Source organism: Culex quinquefasciatus, chromosome 3 (genome assembly GCF_015732765.1).
Source record: "Culex quinquefasciatus strain JHB chromosome 3, VPISU_Cqui_1.0_pri_paternal, whole genome shotgun sequence".
NCBI classification, from domain to species: Eukaryota; Metazoa; Arthropoda; class Insecta; order Diptera; family Culicidae; genus Culex; species Culex quinquefasciatus.
Genome location: NC_051863.1, coordinates 69702263 through 69723582, shown reverse-complemented (window position 1 = coordinate 69723582; position 21320 = coordinate 69702263). Strand labels below are relative to the sequence as shown.

General features: G+C 38.1%; 1 protein-coding gene across 10 annotated transcripts in view; it reads right to left on the bottom strand.

Annotated features, from left to right (window-relative positions):
* Positions 1-21320, bottom strand: part of LOC6040147 (ras-specific guanine nucleotide-releasing factor 2) — a 373188-nt gene that overhangs the window by 230495 nt on the left and 121373 nt on the right. For 7 of the 10 annotated variants that reach the window (XM_038262900.1, XM_038262899.1, XM_038262901.1 and 4 more), the window contains one exon: positions 2379-2399. The exons of the other annotated variants lie outside the window; for them this stretch is intronic. In XM_038262900.1, coding sequence (XP_038118828.1) covers positions 2379-2399 — 21 coding nt within the window. The remainder of the gene's footprint in view (positions 1-2378; positions 2400-21320) is intronic. 10 annotated transcript variants of the gene reach the window in all.

Sequence of the window (21320 nt, the reverse complement as noted above, 5' to 3'; positions counted from 1 at the left end):
TATTATAATATCATGAAAATTATGAAATTTTTATGTTTGGATGATTTTTCATACGATTATAGCCAATGTCTCCCATTCAGCCAGAATCCCAAAACGTCAGTTGTGTGCTATCTTGTGATAACGACCATTTAGTACTACGTTTGTTGGTAAATAATTTCAAAACTATAAATGATAGAGCCAAACTTTTTGAAGCAATCGGTTTGTATACTATCGCTTAACAAACGCTCCAAGTTTCAACAAATTTGGTTACACCAGTTAAAAGATACAGTAAATTATGTAATCAAAAATCCGAAAAGCACGTCCCAAGTAACATTTTTTTCCAGGAGTTCTACAAGAGCTCTTCAAGATAGCTACAGCATAGCAGTTTGGACCGCGGTTGGATAAAATTCTCTTCAAAACTTCTTAAGGAGTTTGGAAGAGTACTTGAAGAGAGTTTTATGCTACCGCGGTCCAAACTGCTATGCTGTAGCTATCTTGAAGAGCTTTTGTAGAACTCCTGGAAAAAAATGTTACTTTGGGTGTCACAAGTGTGTTTCGAAAGTAAAATTGTACTACGTGTCACAAGTGTGCACAGAATTCCCAAACAAACTAAAATAAGCTCAAATCAATGGTTTAATCGACTTAATCAGTATTTTTTTTTAAACAAAAGGTTGCATTCCCTTTAGAAAGTATTGTGTACATAAATTTGAAAAAAAAAACAAGAAAATTTTCCACATTTTTCAACAACATGTATGACGTGTCACAAGTTTGCACAATCATTTTGATGATAAATTGATCTATGTCACAAGTGTGCATTGCGATACCCGGGAAACGGAAGCGAGTTTCCAAAATCGGGTTAAAGCATCTTGTAGTGTTTGTTAAGTATAGCAAAACGTCATCATTAACTCATTTTCGACTAAAATGGTCTATGTCACAAGATAGCACACAGCTGACGATAAGCTCTGTGCCTCGGTTTTGCATCTCCCATATGCGGTGCTAAACCGAGGCATGTCTGTACTCCCAGCGCTTATTATAGCCGACCGCGTTTTTTCACGGTCGCTACACTCTCTTTTATTTTGGTGCAGGAGTTATCAATTGATAGTTGTTTCTACGCTTATGCAATGATATTTGTTGTCAAACAAGTTGTTTTAAGATCCTAAAAGAAGTTTCGTTCGAATTAGAATTAGAAACTAACAAACAGCGATGGAATAATCATCATCAAAAGAAAATCATTGGATGTTCATCAAGAGAAAAAATCCAAAGGGAGCATGCTCTCCTCTCTCGCTACCGAAAGATCGGTAAAAAGAATCTAAAAGAATCATCATCTTGATTATTCGGCGGAACGTCTTTTTCACTATTACACTTGCAAGTGTAACGTTACACGTCGGAAATTGACCTTTCACATTTTGTAGATGTGCAATGTGTGTAAACAAAGTGAAAAAAATAATTGTAAGTGGTGCTGACAAAGAAATTCGTAAAAATCATCAGCAGTTTGATTTTCTGGGAGAATTTCGGGAGCGATTTTCTTTTGCGTGATTTGCCTACTCTCTCTTTCGCGGGTGAAAAAAGTTCGCAAGCGAAATTGATTGTTTTGCGATTATTCCATCCCTGCTAACAAAGTTATATGAACTACCATGCGTCTCCTCCAAACCTAAACAATGCAAACAAATCCATGGAGAAGCATGGTTTGTCAAGTTCAATAGCTTTTCCCGTGTTTATACTCACTCGAGCCTCGAGTCGAGGCTAGAACCCAAATTCCCAGTGGGTAAAAAGTATTCTAAAGCTTAACGACTTCCTTCATTGCTATGATTTTACGTTCCTTTACAATATTTTCACAAAATTCCTTCTTCAAGTTCAAACCCCGATGGTTTGACACCAACTGTTGCCACGCGAACGGGGTCACTATTTAGTTTGACACCCTTTTAACACGGAGTTCACACACACTACCAAACGTTTGTTTTGATAGTGTGCGTGGGCGCCGTGTTAAAAGTGACAGTTTGTCACTTTTAAACGAAAAAGTGACAACCAACCACCGAGGGTTGAGTGTAATACTTTTTGGTAATGATTTTATTTTTCCTCCTCCTTTAGCACCGTCAAGTAGTATATAACCGGCATATTATGCTGATTCATTTTGGTGCAGAATTACAATTACAGACCATTTTAGAGTGCTTATGAATTGTCTTTGGTAATGATTGCTTCACCTTAAAGATTGATATTCTAGATCTGGTTGATATCAAGGCGAAGTTCTCATATGTCATTAGTGTAATATGAAGCTCATCGATCGAGAGCAACGCTGAACTCTTGCAAAACTTTATATTGAAAATTTCTGCTTGCATTAGCAAAAATCACAAGCATACTTTCACTCAACCACTCACACACTCTCTATCTGATACACTCACCACAGTGGATCCGGTCCCATGCTGATGTATCCAAATGATGATGATGAACCCCACGTGGTATAGCGGGTAAAAAGTGGTGGTGGTGGTGGTTTGATAACGACAGTGACACATAAAAACAAGGGTTGGGAAACGGGATAACACCAACGGGATGCATTCCAATAGAACGAGAAGAGAGAGAGAGAGAGAAGACGAAAGGTGAGGAGAAAAAAACGATACACCATGAGATAACAGTAGTTGAGCGAATTTTTAATCACACGTCGCAAAAGTTGATTCGTCATCATTTTTTGAGCGCGGCAAAAACAGAAGGTCATTACGCACGTCGCAAAAAAAAAGATGCCCCATTTGTTTGTGTTCGTTGGTGCGCGCAAAGTAGATGCACACACACGCGATAAGAAGTTTTTATTGCATTTTACAAGTGGGTGTGACAGGAGCAGGGGGTTTGGTTGGCAACCATGTTGCCCATTGGCGGCGTCAATTTTATGACGTGACAGCAATAAAATGGCGCACGGGTAAGCGAATGTGATATTAATAAGCGTCGTCATGATGGGAAATGGTTGTCGGGGGTGAAACGGGACAGCACACAAACACACATGTGGTGCAAAGATAGCGTTTCGGGGGGAGATGATAAATTTATTTATGATGTTCGAGGCCGTCAGGAGCAGTCCGAAATTTATTTCGTGTTCCGACGTACGGTTTTTCGGTTTTATCATCAATTTTTATTCATTTTGCGTTATCAGGTTCGGAAAGAGGGGGGGGTGTGAGTGAGCCCACAGCCGGTCCCAACGTGTATTAATTACAATGGGACAACCCAGCGGCGCGTTTGTGCCGTGAGAGTGGGTGTGTGATAGATTTTTTGCGCCGCAAGGGAGCGTAGATTTTTCAATTTATCAGAATGTGCCACATGTGGAGCCGGAAGTCCATTCAAACACGCGCACACACCGATTCACACACAATAGACACAATCACGCACAATCGGACAGGAAAAAGCACATTCAACGATCGCACACAATAAAACGGTGTAAGCACGAGCGTGGGCGATTGTCAAGTGCGTGTGAATGTGTGCGTTACAAAATCGCCATCGGAGGGCATTTCCGTTACAGTCACACACAGGCCACGTTGTAAAGCGTGCAATTTATGACACCCGATTAGCCGTAGGTACAAGTGTCGATTAATCACTCATTGAAGGAAGAGGACCGATTAGCGTTTTTTGCACGTGTCATCGTGCCACACACACAGAGATTTTCACACAACATGAGATGGACACGAAAATGGATGACAGTGGCGAAAAAAAGAAATTTAAAAAATCGCCAGATGATGATGAAGCACGTTTCATTTAGCGCAATCATGAAAAAAACGAGAAAACATAACAAACAAACAGAGAACGAACGAGACAGAACGAGAGTTTGTAACGCGATTAGAGCAAAGTCGAACAAGAGAAGAGAAAAAAAGAAGAGTAACAAATACAGTTAGAAAACGTGGTTTACAAAACGGTACAAAATTTATCAGCGGCATCACACAATCACGAGGAAGATTTTTGATTTGTTGTTTTCAGGTTGACAATGTCACAAACACATGGCAGTTTTCGTTTTTTTTTCATCAATTATTTCCAAATTGTTGCCGTTGTCGGGATGCACACATGACGGGTAAGACGGTAAGGCACACGCACATCGTAGTTCACGCAGGACAGAGTGAGAGCACAGCACGTGTGTGATCGCGTGTGCGAACGTGTGGAAGAGGAGAGCAAATAACAAGAGAGAGAGAGAAAAAAGAAAGAAAGAGAGAGAAAAAAACACGGTTCCGAATGAACAAACACAGTAACACAGCTTGAGACGGTCACGGTGATGGTTAGGTGTGACGTCAAAGAGCACGGGCAGCAGCTACTTGGTGATGTTATTGTTTTTATTTTAATTTTTTTTGGCAGATGGAGTGACATCAAAGAGGAGAGCGAACAAACGAGCGAGCGAGACAACAGATGGAAAGAATTGATAGAGCAGTCAAATGGGAACAGAATGGATATGACACTTCGGTGGTGGTGGGAAAAGGGGGGACGCTGGAGACGGCGGAGTAAATTGCATAACACGGTGGAGATTGAGATTGTTTAATTTCTAGGTGTGAGAAAAAGAGTATTTTGCGAATTGCATTATCACATGTTGTATAAATGTAGACAGTAATGTAATACAGTTGACTAAATGGGTGTCGATCTGTTCGATATCAATATTGCTCCAGCTGTCAATAATTGATCCAGTCCCTTCAAGAAGCATGCTTTGATTTTTCGTTTTATAATTTGATATTTCCCGCTCTCGAAAATCCCTTCAATATCGACAACGAGACTGCATAAGCTCAATTGAAATTGGATTAAAGGAAAAGATGTTCTGTAGAATTATAAAAAGGTTCAAGGAATACGATACACTCAAACCCCGATGGTTTGACACCAACTGTTGTCAAACGAACGTTTAGTTTAGTTTGACACCCCTTTTACAGGGAGTTCACGCACCCTATTAAACGTTTGTTTTTTTTTTATAGTGTGCGTGAGCACTGTGTAAAAAGTGACAGTTCGTCATTTTTTAGTTTGACTTTGACCAACCAAAAACGGGTGAAAAAACGGATCTTTTGATGCCGTCAGTTTCTGTTTCAATTTCAAAGAATCGTTTGGTGGTACTCTCATTAGCGGCAAATGACGGAAAGTGGTCCATTTTAACCCATTTTTCCTTTTAAGGGTGTTTTTCTCGAATATCTTCAACTGCCGTAGTTTGCCGCACTTCTTAAGTATCTTATTTTATGTAAAAAATCACGAGAAATCGATTGGTGACACACATGACGGCATGTGCCCATTTTGCCCCATTTACCCCTTACTTATATGATTTTCATTAATATCTTGAATTACTGTAGTTTCCTACAGTTTTAAAGTATGTTATTTTATGTAGAAAATCGCAAGGAATCGATTTGTGACATTGGCCCTTTTAAAATGTTAGTCTTGATTTAAAAAAAATCTAATTTTTTGTGACGAAAAGATCGGAACATTTTACGAATGTTTCATGTTTTAAGATTGAAAATTAGACCATTAGTTGCTGAGATATTGACATTAGAAAATGGTTGGCTGTTTGGGTGAGACTTAGAAAACTTAAATTTTCGTGTTTCTTTTCATTTAAGCCGCTGTATCTCAGCAACCCGAGGTCCAATCTTCAATGTCACTTAGACAATTTTATGGCAAATTTCTGAAATATTCAAAAAATATATTTTTAGAAATTGTCACTCTTGACCACTATTTTAAAAAATCGAAAAACTGCAAATATTTCGCTAAAATCAAACTTTCGGTGGCCATATCTTGAAAACAGAGCCTTTTATAAAATCTGTAAAGTAATTTTCGATTGGAAATTCAATTTTACATAAAAAAAATAATAACTCGGCGGCAGATTTTTTGACCATGTTTCTCTTTCTTTCCCTAAAACGTATAAAAAAATCTCGAAAATCGCAAAATATTTTTCTTGGGAAATTGAGTTTTTGTAAACAAAAAATGTTAATTAAAAAATCGGCAATTTTTTTTCCGTGTACCAATTTTTTCCTCAATAGTCCTCGACAGTACCTAGAACTTTTCCGAAGACACCACATTGATCAGGAAATTCATTCAAAAGTTACAGGTATTCAAATATTTACGTAGCATTTTTGTATGGACAGCTGCCAAAATTGTATGGAGACTTGTATGGATGAACCAATGACACAAAATAGCTTCTTTGGTCATAGGGAAGGCCCCCACAAAGTTTGAGTCAAATAAAAAAATACAAAAAATTAAAATGGTCGAAATCGGCCGAATTCGTAGAGAGTTGCTCATATTCATGAACAAAATTCAAGAAAAACAAACTTTAAGATTTTGGAAAATTAACAAATTCGAATAAAATTTAAATCTTTTTTCTATAATTTACAAATTTCCCCAATTTTTTCTACAGTGTTCTTATTGGTATCAAATTCACCAACTAGATATAGTTAGCCATTTTTGAGCTATTTCCAGTAAAATAGCAAACAATTATTAAATTTTCGTAAATGTTTTCAGAAAGACGTACGAGCCTTAGACATAAAAGTGTTTTTCATTCTGTTTTCGATCTATTTAAGAAAAAGACGCAAATGGTTATGTTGAAGACATGACCAGTATGACCAGTATATCAGTAAGTCCGTAGTAACAGTTCAATGGGACGAATTTGCGTTTGTAAACAAGCAGTCTATCACCCTCTTACTTGACGTGAGCTGTCTCTTGAGCTAAAGGGGTAGACTGCTTGTTTACAAACGCAGATTCGCTCTATTGAACTGTTACTACGGAAGTAAACTAATAAAACTACAGTAATTCGTGGTGCTCGGGCTATTTTGTCGCACGTGCATTTTAGGCCAAATTAATTTAAGAACGCCATTTTGTGCAGCTCTGAATGCCTCACCTTTTGACCTGAGCACATCCCCAAGATCCCATTTCAACCCTGTGATATTCAACGAAAACCGAAAAAACGTCATTCTTCATATGAAAGAAGTTTTAATCTTGTCGTGCTATCTTGCTGGCCAAAAGGACTTAAGGTCAAAGCGCGTTTGACACACGTACATGTCCGACATTTTAAATTTTTACTCGGGACTCCGGCAACCAAATTCAACCAAACTTTGGAACAATGCACAGAACGGACAGCGAAAGAAATCGTGTTTGTTATTGTTTACATTGCGTGCTCTTGATTTTGTTTATTCAATTCAATTCAATTATAATGCGTTTTCACGGAACGTCAAAATGCGACATACGACTAGAGCGTCCAATTTCCCGGGAAACGGGAAATTTTCAGCCAATTTCCCGGGAAATACCGGGAATTCCCGGGAAATTTTAAATTTATTGAAAATTGTTATGATCTTGGTTTTAATTAATATTATGCAATAAAATTGTATAGAACATCAACATTAATGGTTTAAATAAGTGTGAAGATCAATTAACAGCTTGACTGCATGTAAAAAATCATTCAACTACAAGAAAATGTATTTTGGTATTTTTTATGAGAAATTTTAAAATTGAATATGTGACCAATTTATTGAAATGAGAAAAAACATGCAAAAATTGTGTTATTCATTCGATTTTCATCTTATTTGATCATGGTAATGAAAAACGTAAACAAAATCTCAATTTTAATTTGGAGGTAAGGAGCTGATATTTTTTTGATGAAATAACATCAATCTGTTAAAAGTTTACCTAATTGTAATAATTCAATCTTCATTAAGCAAGATCATTGCCAGTTGTTCAAAAATTAATATTATCAGAATTAATTCTGATATCATAATTTTTGATAATCTGATAAATTATATATAAACCAAACAATACATTTAATCAAACAAAATCATTTTGAGTTTGTTCATTTATTATTTTTTAAGAGCATTTTAAAAAATAGTTCCAAAAATTTAGGAAAATGTATACTTCCGCATAAATTTCGGGATTTCCCGGGAGATCTTAAAATTTCCCGGGAAACGGGAAATATTTTTTTCGGGAAAAAAAATCCCAAGAATTCCCGGGAAATTTTTCCCGGGACGGGAAATTGGACGCTCTACATACGACAAAATAGCACGATAACGTCAAATTGGGGTCCAACATGAAAATAATCACACTTCATGTACACCCAAAGGAAAAATATATCTCAAAATCTGCAACATTGGATTTGCTGCAGAAAATGTCATATTTTATAACATTTTTTGCAGCAAGCCCGTAGATCATTTTTGCCCGCGTGTAAAAATTTCAGCGATCTGCAGTTCTTACCAACACATATAATGCTGGCCCGTTCCCGAGCAACACTCCAAAGAGAAGCATATGTTGGTGCTCTTTCACTCACTTTTCATCAAGCGTCCATGGCGCGGTGGTAGCGTGTCGGATCAATAACCAAGAAGTTGGTGATTCAATCCTCGTTCTACTAAGTTTTTTTTTGCGAAATACAACCAAAAAGCCGTCGGTAATGTAGATAATTGTCGGTAACGGGCAAAAATTTCATACTCCTATATCGCAAAAAATGCATGAGGACAGATTTCATGCAGATACTGATATACTTTCATGCCGCCATGCATCACAATCATGCGACTGCCAGTTGGGTGTAAGCTTTTGATGAGTTTCAAAAAGTTTAAACTACACAGCAAAAAATAATGTAAATTTGGAAGCTGTAATTTTGGAAGGTTGAATATTACCTCTTTTCTGATGTAAATTTAGATGTACTCCTTCCCAGATGTAATATTACCATGATTTTTTTTTCTGTGTAAGTGTAAGTTTAATTTTGGAACAAATTTATGTGGACATAAACTAATTAAATGAACTTAAATTAAATCTCATTTGAAAGTTTTTGAGGTGTGTCCATAGCTAAACTTTATCTATATTTTACTTTCAATACAAACGTTAAAACAACTCCCAAGCACTGCTCGCCAAAAAGGATTCACGGAAATAAGCTTGCATAATCCATCACGGGCGTGAATAAAACAAAAAATCCGTCCAAACTTTGCGGGCAGCTCTGCCTGCGTGCGTTGTTCCACATTTGTCAATCTACTGCTACTCCGCCGTGGCGCGGTGAACCGTCGGTTCCGCCGTATTTCGTCAGCGTCTGGTCAGATAAATCGAACGTGTCCGTTGTGTCACACAACACACTGCCCGGCCAGGCTTCCATGCATATCGAATGCAATATTTACAGTGCAATCTATTCATTCTGAATATCCGGTATTAGTACGGAACGACAGGCACGCTGCTGTTTGTCAAAATTGGGAGTAAGCTTTCGTGAGGGCACATCCATTTGAAATTGAAAAAAAAGAATTTTGTTTGTATTTCTTGAGCAAGTTCCCATGAAGTATGTAAAGAATCAAACTCATTTGTAAATTAGTCTTGAACAGAAAGTTTGTCCCAAAACCAAAAACTTTTTCACGGAACGTCAAACTGGCCACAGTCCGTACCTGCCAGAAAACGCGTGATACGATGACATGTGGGCTGGGTTGGCCTGGCCAGCTCGAAGCCGTGTTGCGTTCCTTCCGCTTCACATTTATTAAACTTATCCGTACCGTGTGTGTATACCGGGCGTGACGGATTCTACGGTATTGACGGATGGGCTTTGGCGAGAAGCAGTGGTGCCAATATGGCATGAAAACTTTTACTTAAACATTGGATGAAAAAAGCCCAACTTTTATTTCAAATATCATCAAGTTTTTTTTACACAAGACATTGAAAAATAAAATAAAATAGGGACTGAATCAATCACGAATTGAAGTTTGTTCAGGACTCCAAATGGAACAAAAACTGTCTAATCGATTAGACTGAGACCAATGTTTACAAATAACGGCTAGTGAACCCCTGTTTGGTTTCCGACACAAACCCGCCAAACCTTCACCTCATCCTGTTTGATCGAATACATTTTTGATATTAAATATGGCTTAAAACAAACGACAGTTCCGCACGGCGACTGCACGTCAAACATTCCACCGAGTTTTAGAAACTGACGAACGATGACGACGTGACGGATCGGTCAGAACCTGTCGGAAGTGTGCACCCCGGAAATCTCCCGTGTGACCCAATACGATTGCGGAGTTTGGACCGGGTCCAGCGGATGAATAACTCATCCAGATTGGACTCCCGTTTCGTGGGCTTTTTGACCTCGGAGCACGCTTTGAACATAAATTACGTCGGCTCGGGAGGCCTTATGGCTTTTTAGGGTCCAAAAGTATAGAGTGGATTTCAAAACATATTGCCAGTTTTGCAGGGTGCGACGCCGGAGCGTTATTTTTCACTCGGAAATTCATTAAAACGCTAAAGTGCTGTCGAGCATTGCTGTGTGCTAGCACGGGTGAAGATAAATTGCATGAAAAAGAGTAGTTCATTGCACTATACTTCAGTAACAAATTACGGATAAAAGGTTTGCGCGTTGAGAATAAATCTCTATGGGAAGTTCAAAACATTTGAGTCTGTTTTGACAACCCAGTTCTTGGGGACATAATAATTACTTTTAGATCCAAAATTGATGAAATCATTTTAATTTGAATTTAATTCCTTTGAATAAAACTAACAACGGTCTATCACTTCAACACTTCTATCTTAACTCATCTAACAAATGGCTTCAGGAAATTCAATCCTTCATCAATACCAGACATAAATGGATACCCTCCTGATTGATCCGAGCATCGTTTTCCAATGTACAAGACAGCTCGAAATGATGGATGTCCAAGCAAATCGACATCTCTCGGAAGAACCGATAACCCGTCAAAAGTCATCCATCTTAAAATCCCTTCTTCCTCAAACAACCATTCAATTGCAGTCAGTGTAGTGTTTTGATTAAATCATTCTCTGCATAGAGCAGTGAATGTGTGGTCTTGGACTTGGGAGCAGATTTTGCATAATGGCATATTTTATGGTTCCCCCGGAAGTGCACTCCCATTAGGAGGACATAATGCTGCCTGAAACAATACCCGATTCGTGCGTGTCCCACTATTGGAGCTTGGAGCAGCAGCATCAGATACTCAGAAACAAAAGGCCGTAAATTCCGTTTTTGCACTGGGAGATTATCGTTCACTTATGGATAAGGTAAGATGACATACGTTTGTCTCAATGTTCTTACTTCTCAACTGGGTAATTCTCTACCAACTCACACGAAATCGGAAAAAAGTTCCCCGACCCCTCTTCAATTTGCATTAAATTATGTACTAAGGGTCACGAACCCAAGATCCGTGTTTTGATATCTCGTGACGGAGGGGCGAAAAAATACATGTTTTTCAATAACTTGCAGCCTGAAATGGTGAGGAGATGGACATATGGTATCAAAGAGACCTTTATGTAAAGTTGGACGTCCGTTTTGATAACGTACCCGAAATTCCGAAAAAAAACGTAAATTTTATTTAAAAAAAAACACGAGAAACGATTACAAACTCTGCCAATTGCCGTTACTAAACTGTGTGTGTGTGTGTGCAACCATCCAAACGGGACCACGCGGTCGCTTCTTACAAATTGAGTTGTTTCCATGTATTTTTAGATCTACATTCTATACATGCAAATAACTCGCATAGGCATTTGGAAGGTGTTAGCTCTGCCGAGCTTCGGTGACCCATTTCTACGCTGGCTAGCCGAGCGCGAGGTACTTCAGCTTTATCGACAAGCCCCGACCTGAAGTAAGTAAAGTAAAGTAAATCTTTCCCAGTTCCTGAGGGGAACACCCTTGAAGAGTATCGGGGCCGGCATTTACAAAGCGGATTCAGTGGCAGTTTCATTCTCAACTTAATGTTAACATGTTAGGGTTAATGATAACATTCCATAGGTCGCCTCCCTAAGGTGTCGTGATAACGTCCAGTTTGTATTGATACACTACCTTCCCTTTACTAAGCAATCGATTCCAGAAGGGAAAAGATCACCAGTTGTGTTGGTCCGAGCCGGGATTTGAACCCCGATCTACCGCTTACGAGGCGGAATCGTTACCACTGGGCTACATGGCTCGGTCTCCCGACCTGAAGAACGTTTGCATAAATCGGTTTCAAACGTTATTTAGAACTTCCGAACCCTTGTCAAATGGACAAGAACCCAGCGCGTATATAGTTGATAGTAACAGTATTCCTAATTCCAGTCATAGCTCACCAAGTGGTTAGCATTTTTGCTTACCAATTCAAAGGACGGGGGATCGAACCCCACCTCGAACGACTTTGATTTTTCGTTCTCATTCATTATTTCAAGTATTTCTAAATCTTAAACTTTCTCGTTGGGAGCAGATGGGCATCAAACCCAGGACCATTCGCTTACAAAGCGAACATCGTAACCAGTCAGCCACGGCCGCTCCTTAGTAAGATAGGCGTAGTTGTCTTAATTGGATTGTATGGATGTTAGAGTAGATGAAAGAGTTATTTGATCAAAATTATGGAAAGCTCTCACCAAAAACACGAAATCTTCAACAGCTTGATTCCAATCTTCTCGACACGTTCTTCTAGAATCATCAGCAAGAAGAATCATCAGTAGAATTCCCAGGAGCGGACCTGGTACCGATACACGACTTTGAAGTAATCGAACGATGATCACCACCCACACCTTCTTCCTCGATGCTCCAGCAACGCTTGAATTAACTTCAACTTCGCGATTGTTGTTCCTGCCTTTTTTGCTTTCGTTGATGTGGAAGTTGAATTTCTTATGTTCTTATCGCTTACAATTAACAAGACCTTCAAATTTTAACTAATTTAACAAATTTTAAAGAAAATTTTAAGACGATCAGAAAGTAAAAAATGACAGCAAAACCCAATTGCGGTTACTAAACTGTATTTTTTTGTGACATGTCATTTTATTGGAAATTTAATGTACTTTTCGAATCTGCATTAACCCAGAAGGGTCATTTTTTCATTTAGAACAATTTTTTTTTCAATTTAAAATTTCGCGTTTTTTTATATCCAAACATAAGGGGTTTGCTTGTAATCATTACGAGTTGCGATATCGATTTCATAAATAAAAGTTTTGTCACGTGATATAAAAAAAATTCATTCGGATTCATGATCAGGGACACTGTGTGAGTTGGCGGAGAAGACCCAACTACAATGAGACCAAATTTCGTAAAACATTTGTCCAACACTTTTCAAAAAAACAGTTGTTGTAAATGATTTTTGTATTTTTTAGGAGAGACATACCATCCTGCATTTTTCGTGAGCCTTTTTGTAACATTTTGGGCTATTTTCTCAAAAATTTGGAGTGAAAAAAAATCGTGACAACACCATCAAATTTAACTTTTAAACTTATAAACTGAAAAATCTCATAGAAGTGGCGTGTATTTTTGTTTCAGTGTATTTTTTTCAGAAATTTTGATGAATTTCAACATCAACTTTCATTTAAAGTTTGTTTGAACGCTGTAGTTAATGCCAAAACAATTAAATACAATAAAATTATAATTTTACAAAAAATGCAAACATTTCACTTGAAATATTTCATAGACGTTCAAAGCACCGGGAAGGCAAAGAAGAAATTTATGAGGGCTTTTGTTAATTTGATTTGGTTAACCGCGGTGGATTTTCTTGAAATAATTCGAACTGTCAAAAATCCACCAAAGCATCTACCGGTGGATACTTTTCTACCACAGATTTTTGTGCGATCAATGTGGTAGATGCTTTGGTGGATTTTTGACAGTTCAAATTATTTCAAGAAAATTCACCGCGGTTAACCAAATCAAATTAACAAAAGCCAAAAAATCAAACCATCCACATTAACGACCCCGGGTCTTTTGTGGTCTCTATTGCAAGTTTCTGCTCGAACCTAGGAGTCCGAAGGCTTGAATGGGGAGAGCACCCAAACCTCTTTCTACTCCAAGGAACCTTCCACCCCAGTGTTTGCGAGCCCAACCGCCGCCAGCGATTCCACCGGAGTAGGCTTGGTTTGGTGTGTTGTTTGTACTTATGGCATGGAGACAACTCCTACACCTGGAATGACTTAACGGCCTAACAACCAAGGCCGGGACCGACATTTGACTTCCTCATCTGATGGAAGGTTGCAGCAGATGGGAATCGAACCCAGAATCATCCGCTTACAAAGCGAACAGCGTAGCCATTCGGCCACGCACTGCCACTATTAACAAAAGCCCTATGGTTTCGATTTCCTTAAATTCTAGCAAATTTTTATATAAACTAACGATTGTTTTGATGTGAACAGCTTATTTGCGACCTAATAAAGGCCATTCACTAACGGGACCATCCATAAACCACGTGGACACTTTTTTGGAAATCTCAACCCCCCTTGGTGGACAATTGTCCATACAAAAATCTTTTTGTATGGACCGTGGACAATCGCCATACCCCCTAAGGTGTCCCCGTGGTTTATGGATGGTCCCAACATTTCAGTCCAAATTTGTGCGATTCATAAGCAAAATCGAGTGTCCGGAATTCGAAGCAAAAGTGTCTGAATTTCGAATCAGCTTTTATCAATGTCTGGGATTCGAAGCACAACAAGTCACTTTAATTTTAAAATTCTGATGAAAAATGGTTAGAAAAGACATAGTTTGCATGCATTTTCTTGAAACTGACTGTTTATACTACATCCTGATAATGTTTCTACATTTCCAACTTATTACATGATTTTTTACCAGCTATAACAAAAATGATATGCGACTAAGTGTCCGGATTTCGAATCATGACGTTACAAGCTCGACTACCGTAAGCATGTTCAATTAAAACAATTCATAGAATCGTCAACCAAACAAAACGTGTTTGTTATTGTTTACATTGCTTTCTCTAGTTTTTTTTGTTTACTCAAGGTCAAACATTAACGCGTTTTTCTCGGAACGTCAAAAAGCGACGTACGACAAGTTAGCACGACGGTGTCGAAGTGATGTCGGGAAAATGCCCCTCTTTCACAGTGCCAAATGTCTGTCTGATTTGCCAAATTGCTCAAGTAGTCTAAACTTTAGAAAAGGTTGCCTAATCTTATAGGTTTTAGATTCGTTTGGAAGGTCTTTAAATTACCTATCAAATGATAAGCCTGATGACGGATCCTAACAATTATTTTTTTGCAGATCTATAAATGCTATCCGGCTCCGAAAATATAACTTAAATGGTAATAACTTCAAACAGGATTGTCAGTACTTCATCCTCTATCCAATGATGTATAATATGATAGTATATTGATCTTTTCTTGGCTACTTATCTAACATCCGGATCTGAAAACACATTTTTATACATAACTTTTGAACTATTTATCGGAAACTCAAACAAATTTAAATTGACATGAATAATAACATTCACTAGCTTCAACTGCTAGTTGAGCTGAATTTAAACAATCATTTTAAACGATGCTTAACCAGAACTAATCTAGTGTGTCAATTTGCATGCATCAGAAGTCACAACCGCACAATTTAATTCATAGATTAATGATAGGCCAACTAATCCTGCTCGCTTAAGCAAATCACCAAGCCAACGTCAACCCCGAAGGCTATTGTCTCTACATAGTGCCTTTCCCTATTGTTCTTCGTTCGGTTGGCCAGCTCTCCAAGAAGTCCCCCCGTGAAGGTGCCACTGAAAATTATTGTCGGCAGAATCTTAAAATATGTCCAACGGGGGCCAGTGTTGCCAGCCGATACGACATTCTAAACGCGCCAACATATTTTCCTGGCAGCATTCAAGCCCGCAATCATGGCTGAGAGAGAGTGAGGAGGAGGAAGAGGGTTGTTTCGGAAACGTCGGACGTCTTTGTTTTGCCAGCAAAACGCTTCTACTTTGTCAATTTGTTGGCCATTTCAGTTGCAGTTGCAGCAGGTTGAGAGACTGGTCGACAACAACAACGACGCGTGCTTCGGTAGGAAATGTTTATTCGCTTTCACTGCTGCAGACAGGAAAATGCATGATTTATGCAGCAACGTACCGAGCCAGACTGACCAAGATAGTTGAGGGAAGCAATATTGCATTCGAACAATTGGGTCCATTCAGGGCTTGCCATTTTTTTTTTTTCAAGACATTGCCTGTCAGTTTAGTGTTTGGTAGTGACACTGCAGTTATGGAGCCGTTCGATTATGCTAATCATTTCAAACACAGTGACATAGTGTTTGGAAATGACATAAATGACCATGGAAAAGTACAACAAAACATGTTTTTTTCAGGTTCTTATTTAATTGACCTTTGCTGATATCAATGAAACTTTGCAGATGTGTAAAACCAGGCTTACAGTATCTAATCTAATCTAATCTAATCAGACCCTAGCGCAGCCAATCTTTCGAAGGGATCCTGGAGAGTGCATTAGGTTAGATGACGCCTAGCACTCTTCTTGTCATTTATTAACATTTGTAGTGCGCCATTGCATTAGAATGCATTGAAACATCACAAGCGTTCAAGCGGCCAGGCCTACTGCGTAAAGCCGTATCGCACACCCAAAGGAAAAATATATCTCAAAATCTGCAACAGTGGATTTGCTGCAGAAAATGTCACATTTTATAACATTTTTTGCAGCAAGCCCGTAGAACATTTTTGCCCGCGTGTAAACATTTCGACGATCTGAAGTTCTCACCAACACATATAATGCTGGCCCATCCCCGAGCAATACTCCAAAGAGAAGAATATGTTGGTGCTCTTTCACTTAATAACCAAGGAGTTGGTGGTTCAATCCTCGTTCTGAAAAGGGGCTTTTTTTGTGAAATACAACCAAAAAGCCGTCGGTTATGTCGATAAAATGTCATACCCCTATATCACAAAAAATGCATGAGGACAGTTTTCATGCAGATTCTGATATACTTTCATGCCGCCATGCATCACAATCATGCGACCGCCGTTTGGGTCCAGAGATGACTCGTAATTGGGTTGAGTTTGAGCACTGAGTGTTCGAACAACAACACAATTCTGAATCGACAGGGGAGGAAGAAGCGTGGGGACACACCACCATACGCTCCGAGATTTTTTTGGTTGTATTCGTTGGGAGCACCATGCTAAGAAGGTTTGGTACTTCGGGGAACCCTCTGGGATGGAACATTGTATTTCCACAAATGCCCTGGACACTATTTGCCGTGGTTATAGCGCCACAACTCGCTCTCTGCAACAGTATTCCTAATTCCAGTCCACGCTCACCAAGTCGTCATGGCCTAGTGGTTAGCATTTTTGCTTACCAATCCAAAGGACGGGGGATCGAACCCTGCCTCGAGCGACTTTGATTTTTCGTTCATATTCATCATTTCAAATTCATGTGTTCTTAACTTTCTCGTTGGGAGCAGATGGGAATCGAACCCAGAACCATTCGCTTACAAAGCGAACACCGTAACCAGTCAGCTACAGCCGCTCCCAGTGTAAAACCAGGCTTACAGAATGTAAAAAAAGTATTTACACCACTTGGGCACTATGCACATGTTGTGATGAAACATGTAACAATTTAAAGTTTGACAGATACCTAGTACTACGTTTTCTTCAGAAACTCATGCCGAACAGTTTGCTACAAAAAGCTCATGAAAAGATGTTTTCTATAAAAAGTTATATAACAAATACTATTACAAAAATAAAAAAGGTGCAAAAAAAATTTGTACACCTTTCGAAAAATTAACATCTCCCAACTCCAAATAGGCTTCCTTGACTGATTAAAAAAACAATTTGGATTAAATACTAACTACTTAGTATAAAAATTTATAGAACTGTAGAAATTCTATATAAAACTTATTTAAACTTAATTTTGCAAACTTTCAATTTAACTAAATGTCAATATTAACATAGAATTGCTAGATAAACATTTTGGAGTAGGAACCCGAGCATGGGTAAATAACAAGGGAAATGCGTAATAATACCTTTCTCTGGTATCAATACAAAATTTTGGTATTCCTGGACCCTTTAAAATGTGTCTTGAGGATTATGCAAGAGCAAAATGTGGTATCATAACAATTTAAGGTATTGTTTTGATATTGCAAAATTGCAGAATTTGTCAATGGTCGAACACCACATTTTGGTATTATTTTGGTATTAAAGTGTTGTATCAAATTCCTCTGATACTATGGGAAAATTTTGACCAATTTTGACAAAATAATCAATTTTGCACTAAAATTATGTCTCAAAGCGTATGCTTCCATTCAAAATCGGAAATTTCAAAGTTGATTTTAAACATTTTTGATATACCCCCTATAGAAATGACTTGAAATTGTGGAAAATTTTCTATGTCAGGATGGCACATTTTGGTATTATTTGAATATTGAAAGGTTTCATCAATTTTCTCTGAAACTATGGGATTGAATTTTGGTGAATTTCAATCCAGTTTTATTTTAATAACACTTATTTTCCAATCTTGTTATTTTTCAGAATCTTCAAGAACTTCATGCACAGGCCGTTCATCAATGACAAATGCATTCGGTGTGGTGAAGAATATCACTAATAACAACATGGAATCATCAGGTGAGTAGATTTGGCTGTTGCATATGAATAACTTCCGTTTTTCACTAACTGCAACTGCTGCACTAAAAATGGTATGAAAATACCAAATTTTGGTATTACTTGTTCAAATACCAGCGACCATAATGTGCTCTTGGTTGCCCAGTAATAGATGGTAAAATACCATGAAATCATACCAAAATCATGTATGTGAAAGACCACAGAAATACCAAAATATGTTTTTCCAAGGGCGCGGGAATACCTAAAATTAAAACCATGGCAATACCAAGTTTTGGTATTCAAGCAATGTTCAAAAATCCAGAAGACCTCAACTTGGTGTTGAAATGGTTCTATTTTGAGGTATTATTTTACCCTTGGAATAACATGGTTTGGTATTGTTGTGCCCTTCCACATACAAGACTTTGGTATGATTTCATGGTATTTTACCATCTATTACTGGGCAACCAAGGGCACATTTTGGTCCCTGTTATTTGCCCAAGTAATACCAAAATTTGGTATTCCCGTGTTATTTATCCCTGCTCGGGAATAACACCGTTTTGAGGGTCTTTGTATCGATAGAATAGATTTTTCGTTGGAATTTCGTACCAACCCGGAATTACGTCGTCGGAAAACCCGCCGGTATCCGAACCGGTCCACGATTCACAAGTCAACTAATGTGGCATCGGAAAGGGCATAAAATTTCCGATCTTTTGATACCCATACATCCAGGTTTTCCATAAAACCCACGTTGTTAAATACCTGGGCATACTTGGGCGTAATATTGATTGTTTGGCCCTTTTGAAATGTTAGTATTGATTTGAAAATTTTGAAAATATTGTTTTCGAAAAGATCGGAAAATTTCACAACTATTTCATATTTAAACATTGAAAATCGGACCATTAGTTGCTGAGATATCGACATTGAAAAATGGTGGGCTGTTTGGGTGAGACTTAGCAAACATCAATTTTCCAGTTTTTAAACCTTTGCATTGCAATATCTCAGCAACTATAGGTCGTATCAACAAAGTCCGAATAAGCAAAATATAGAGAAAATTCGGATGATGGATCCGATCATTGTTTACATGCATTTAAGTGAAATCCGGCTACAAAAAAGTACATTAATGTCACTTAAGTGGTCAGAACTCGAGACAGGGTTGCCAGATCTTCAATATTTTAGACTTGTTGGAAGGGTCTTTCGATTACCTTACCAACGATGGGTTGGATGGTGGATCCGGACATTGTTTACATACATTTATGTGAGATCCGGCTTCAAAAAAGTAAATAAATGTCACTTAAGTGGTCATAGCTTGAGACAGGGTTGCCAGATCGTCAATGTTGTAGACTCGTTGGAAAGGTCTATCGATTACCTTACCAACGATGGGTCGGATGATGGATCCGGTCGTTGTTTACATACATTTAAGTGTGATCCGGCTACAAAAAAGTACATAAATATCATTTAAGTGGTTATAACTCGAGTCAGGGTTGCCAGATCTTCAATGTTTTAGACTCGTTGGAAAGGTCTTTCGATTACCTAACCAACGATGGGACGGATGGTGGATCCGGACATTGTTTACATACATTTAAGTGAGATCCGGCTACATTAAAGTACATAAATATCACTTAAGTGGGTATAACTCGAGACAGGGTTGCCAGATTATCGATGTTTTGGACTCGTTGGAAAGGTTTTTCAATTACCTAACTAACGATGTATAACATGATGATGTTTGGTTCAGTTTACTGCCATTTATTCAACTTCCGAAAATATGCGAAAACACATTTTTATACATAACTTTTGAACTACTTATCGAAACTTCAAACAACTCAATAGCACCGTATGGGACCCTTAACCAAGTCGAATGTGACTGGTTTGGTCAAAATCGGTTCAGCCAGTGCTGAGAAAACTGCGTGACATTATTGGTCACATACACACACACATACACACACACATACACACACACATACACACAGACATTTGTTCAGTTTTCGATTCTGAGTCGATATGTATACATTAAGGTGGGTTTTCGAGCTTTAAATAAAAAGTTCAATTTTAGAGCAGGATTATAGCCTTACCTCAGTGAGGAAGGCAAAAATCACCAAATTTTTTTACCGTGTATTATTTTTTTCCAGTGTAGTCCGTATCCATACCTACAACTTTGCCGAAGACACCAAATCGATCAAAAAATTCCTTCAAAAGATACAGATTTTTGAATTTTCATACATCATTTTTGTATGGACAGCTGCCAAATTTGTATGGAAAATTATATGGACAAACTAATGATGCAAAATGGCTTCTTTGGGCATACCGAAGGCACCGAACAAGTTTCAGTCGGATTAAAAAATACAAAAAATATCGAATTACCGAAATCTGGGAGAACTGCTCTTAAGTGATATTTATGTTTTTTTTTTGAAGCCAGATCTCACTTATTTGTAAGTAAACTATATCCGGAATCATCTTCCAACCCATAATTGGATAGAAATTCCAATACATTGAGGATACTTTTTGAGGCTAGATTTTAATTGAAACTAGTTGGATTCATAGCCTAAACCTGGTTTGCTGCATACTTTGTTTCCAATAAATCTATAATTCAGATGGTTATTATTTCCAGATCTTTTGTGTGATCCATATTTGGTTAGAAGTGCGGAAGGCACCAACTGGGTAGGTGGATTAAGTTAGTTTTTTTAAATGAAATCACAAATCTTAGGTATAACCAGAGATGGAATAATCGCAAAAAAAAATCATTTTCGCTTGCGAACTTATTTCACCCGTGAAAGAGAGAGGAGGCAAATCACGCAAAATAAAATCGCTCCCGAACTTCTCCAAGAAAATAAATTTGTTGATGATTTTTTGTGAATTTCCTTGTCAGCACCACTTAAATAAAAATATTTATTTCACTTTGTTTACATACATTGCCCATCTACAAAATGTGACAGGTAATATTTCAACGTGTGACGTTACACTTGCAAGTGTAGTAGTGAAAAGGAGGTTCCGCCGAATAATCAAGATGATGATTTTTTTAGATTCCTGTTACCGATCTTTCGTGCGCGAGAGAGAAGAGCCATGCTCCCTTCGGATTTTTTCTCTTGATGAACGTCTAATGATTTGCTTTTGATGGTGATTATTCCATCGCTG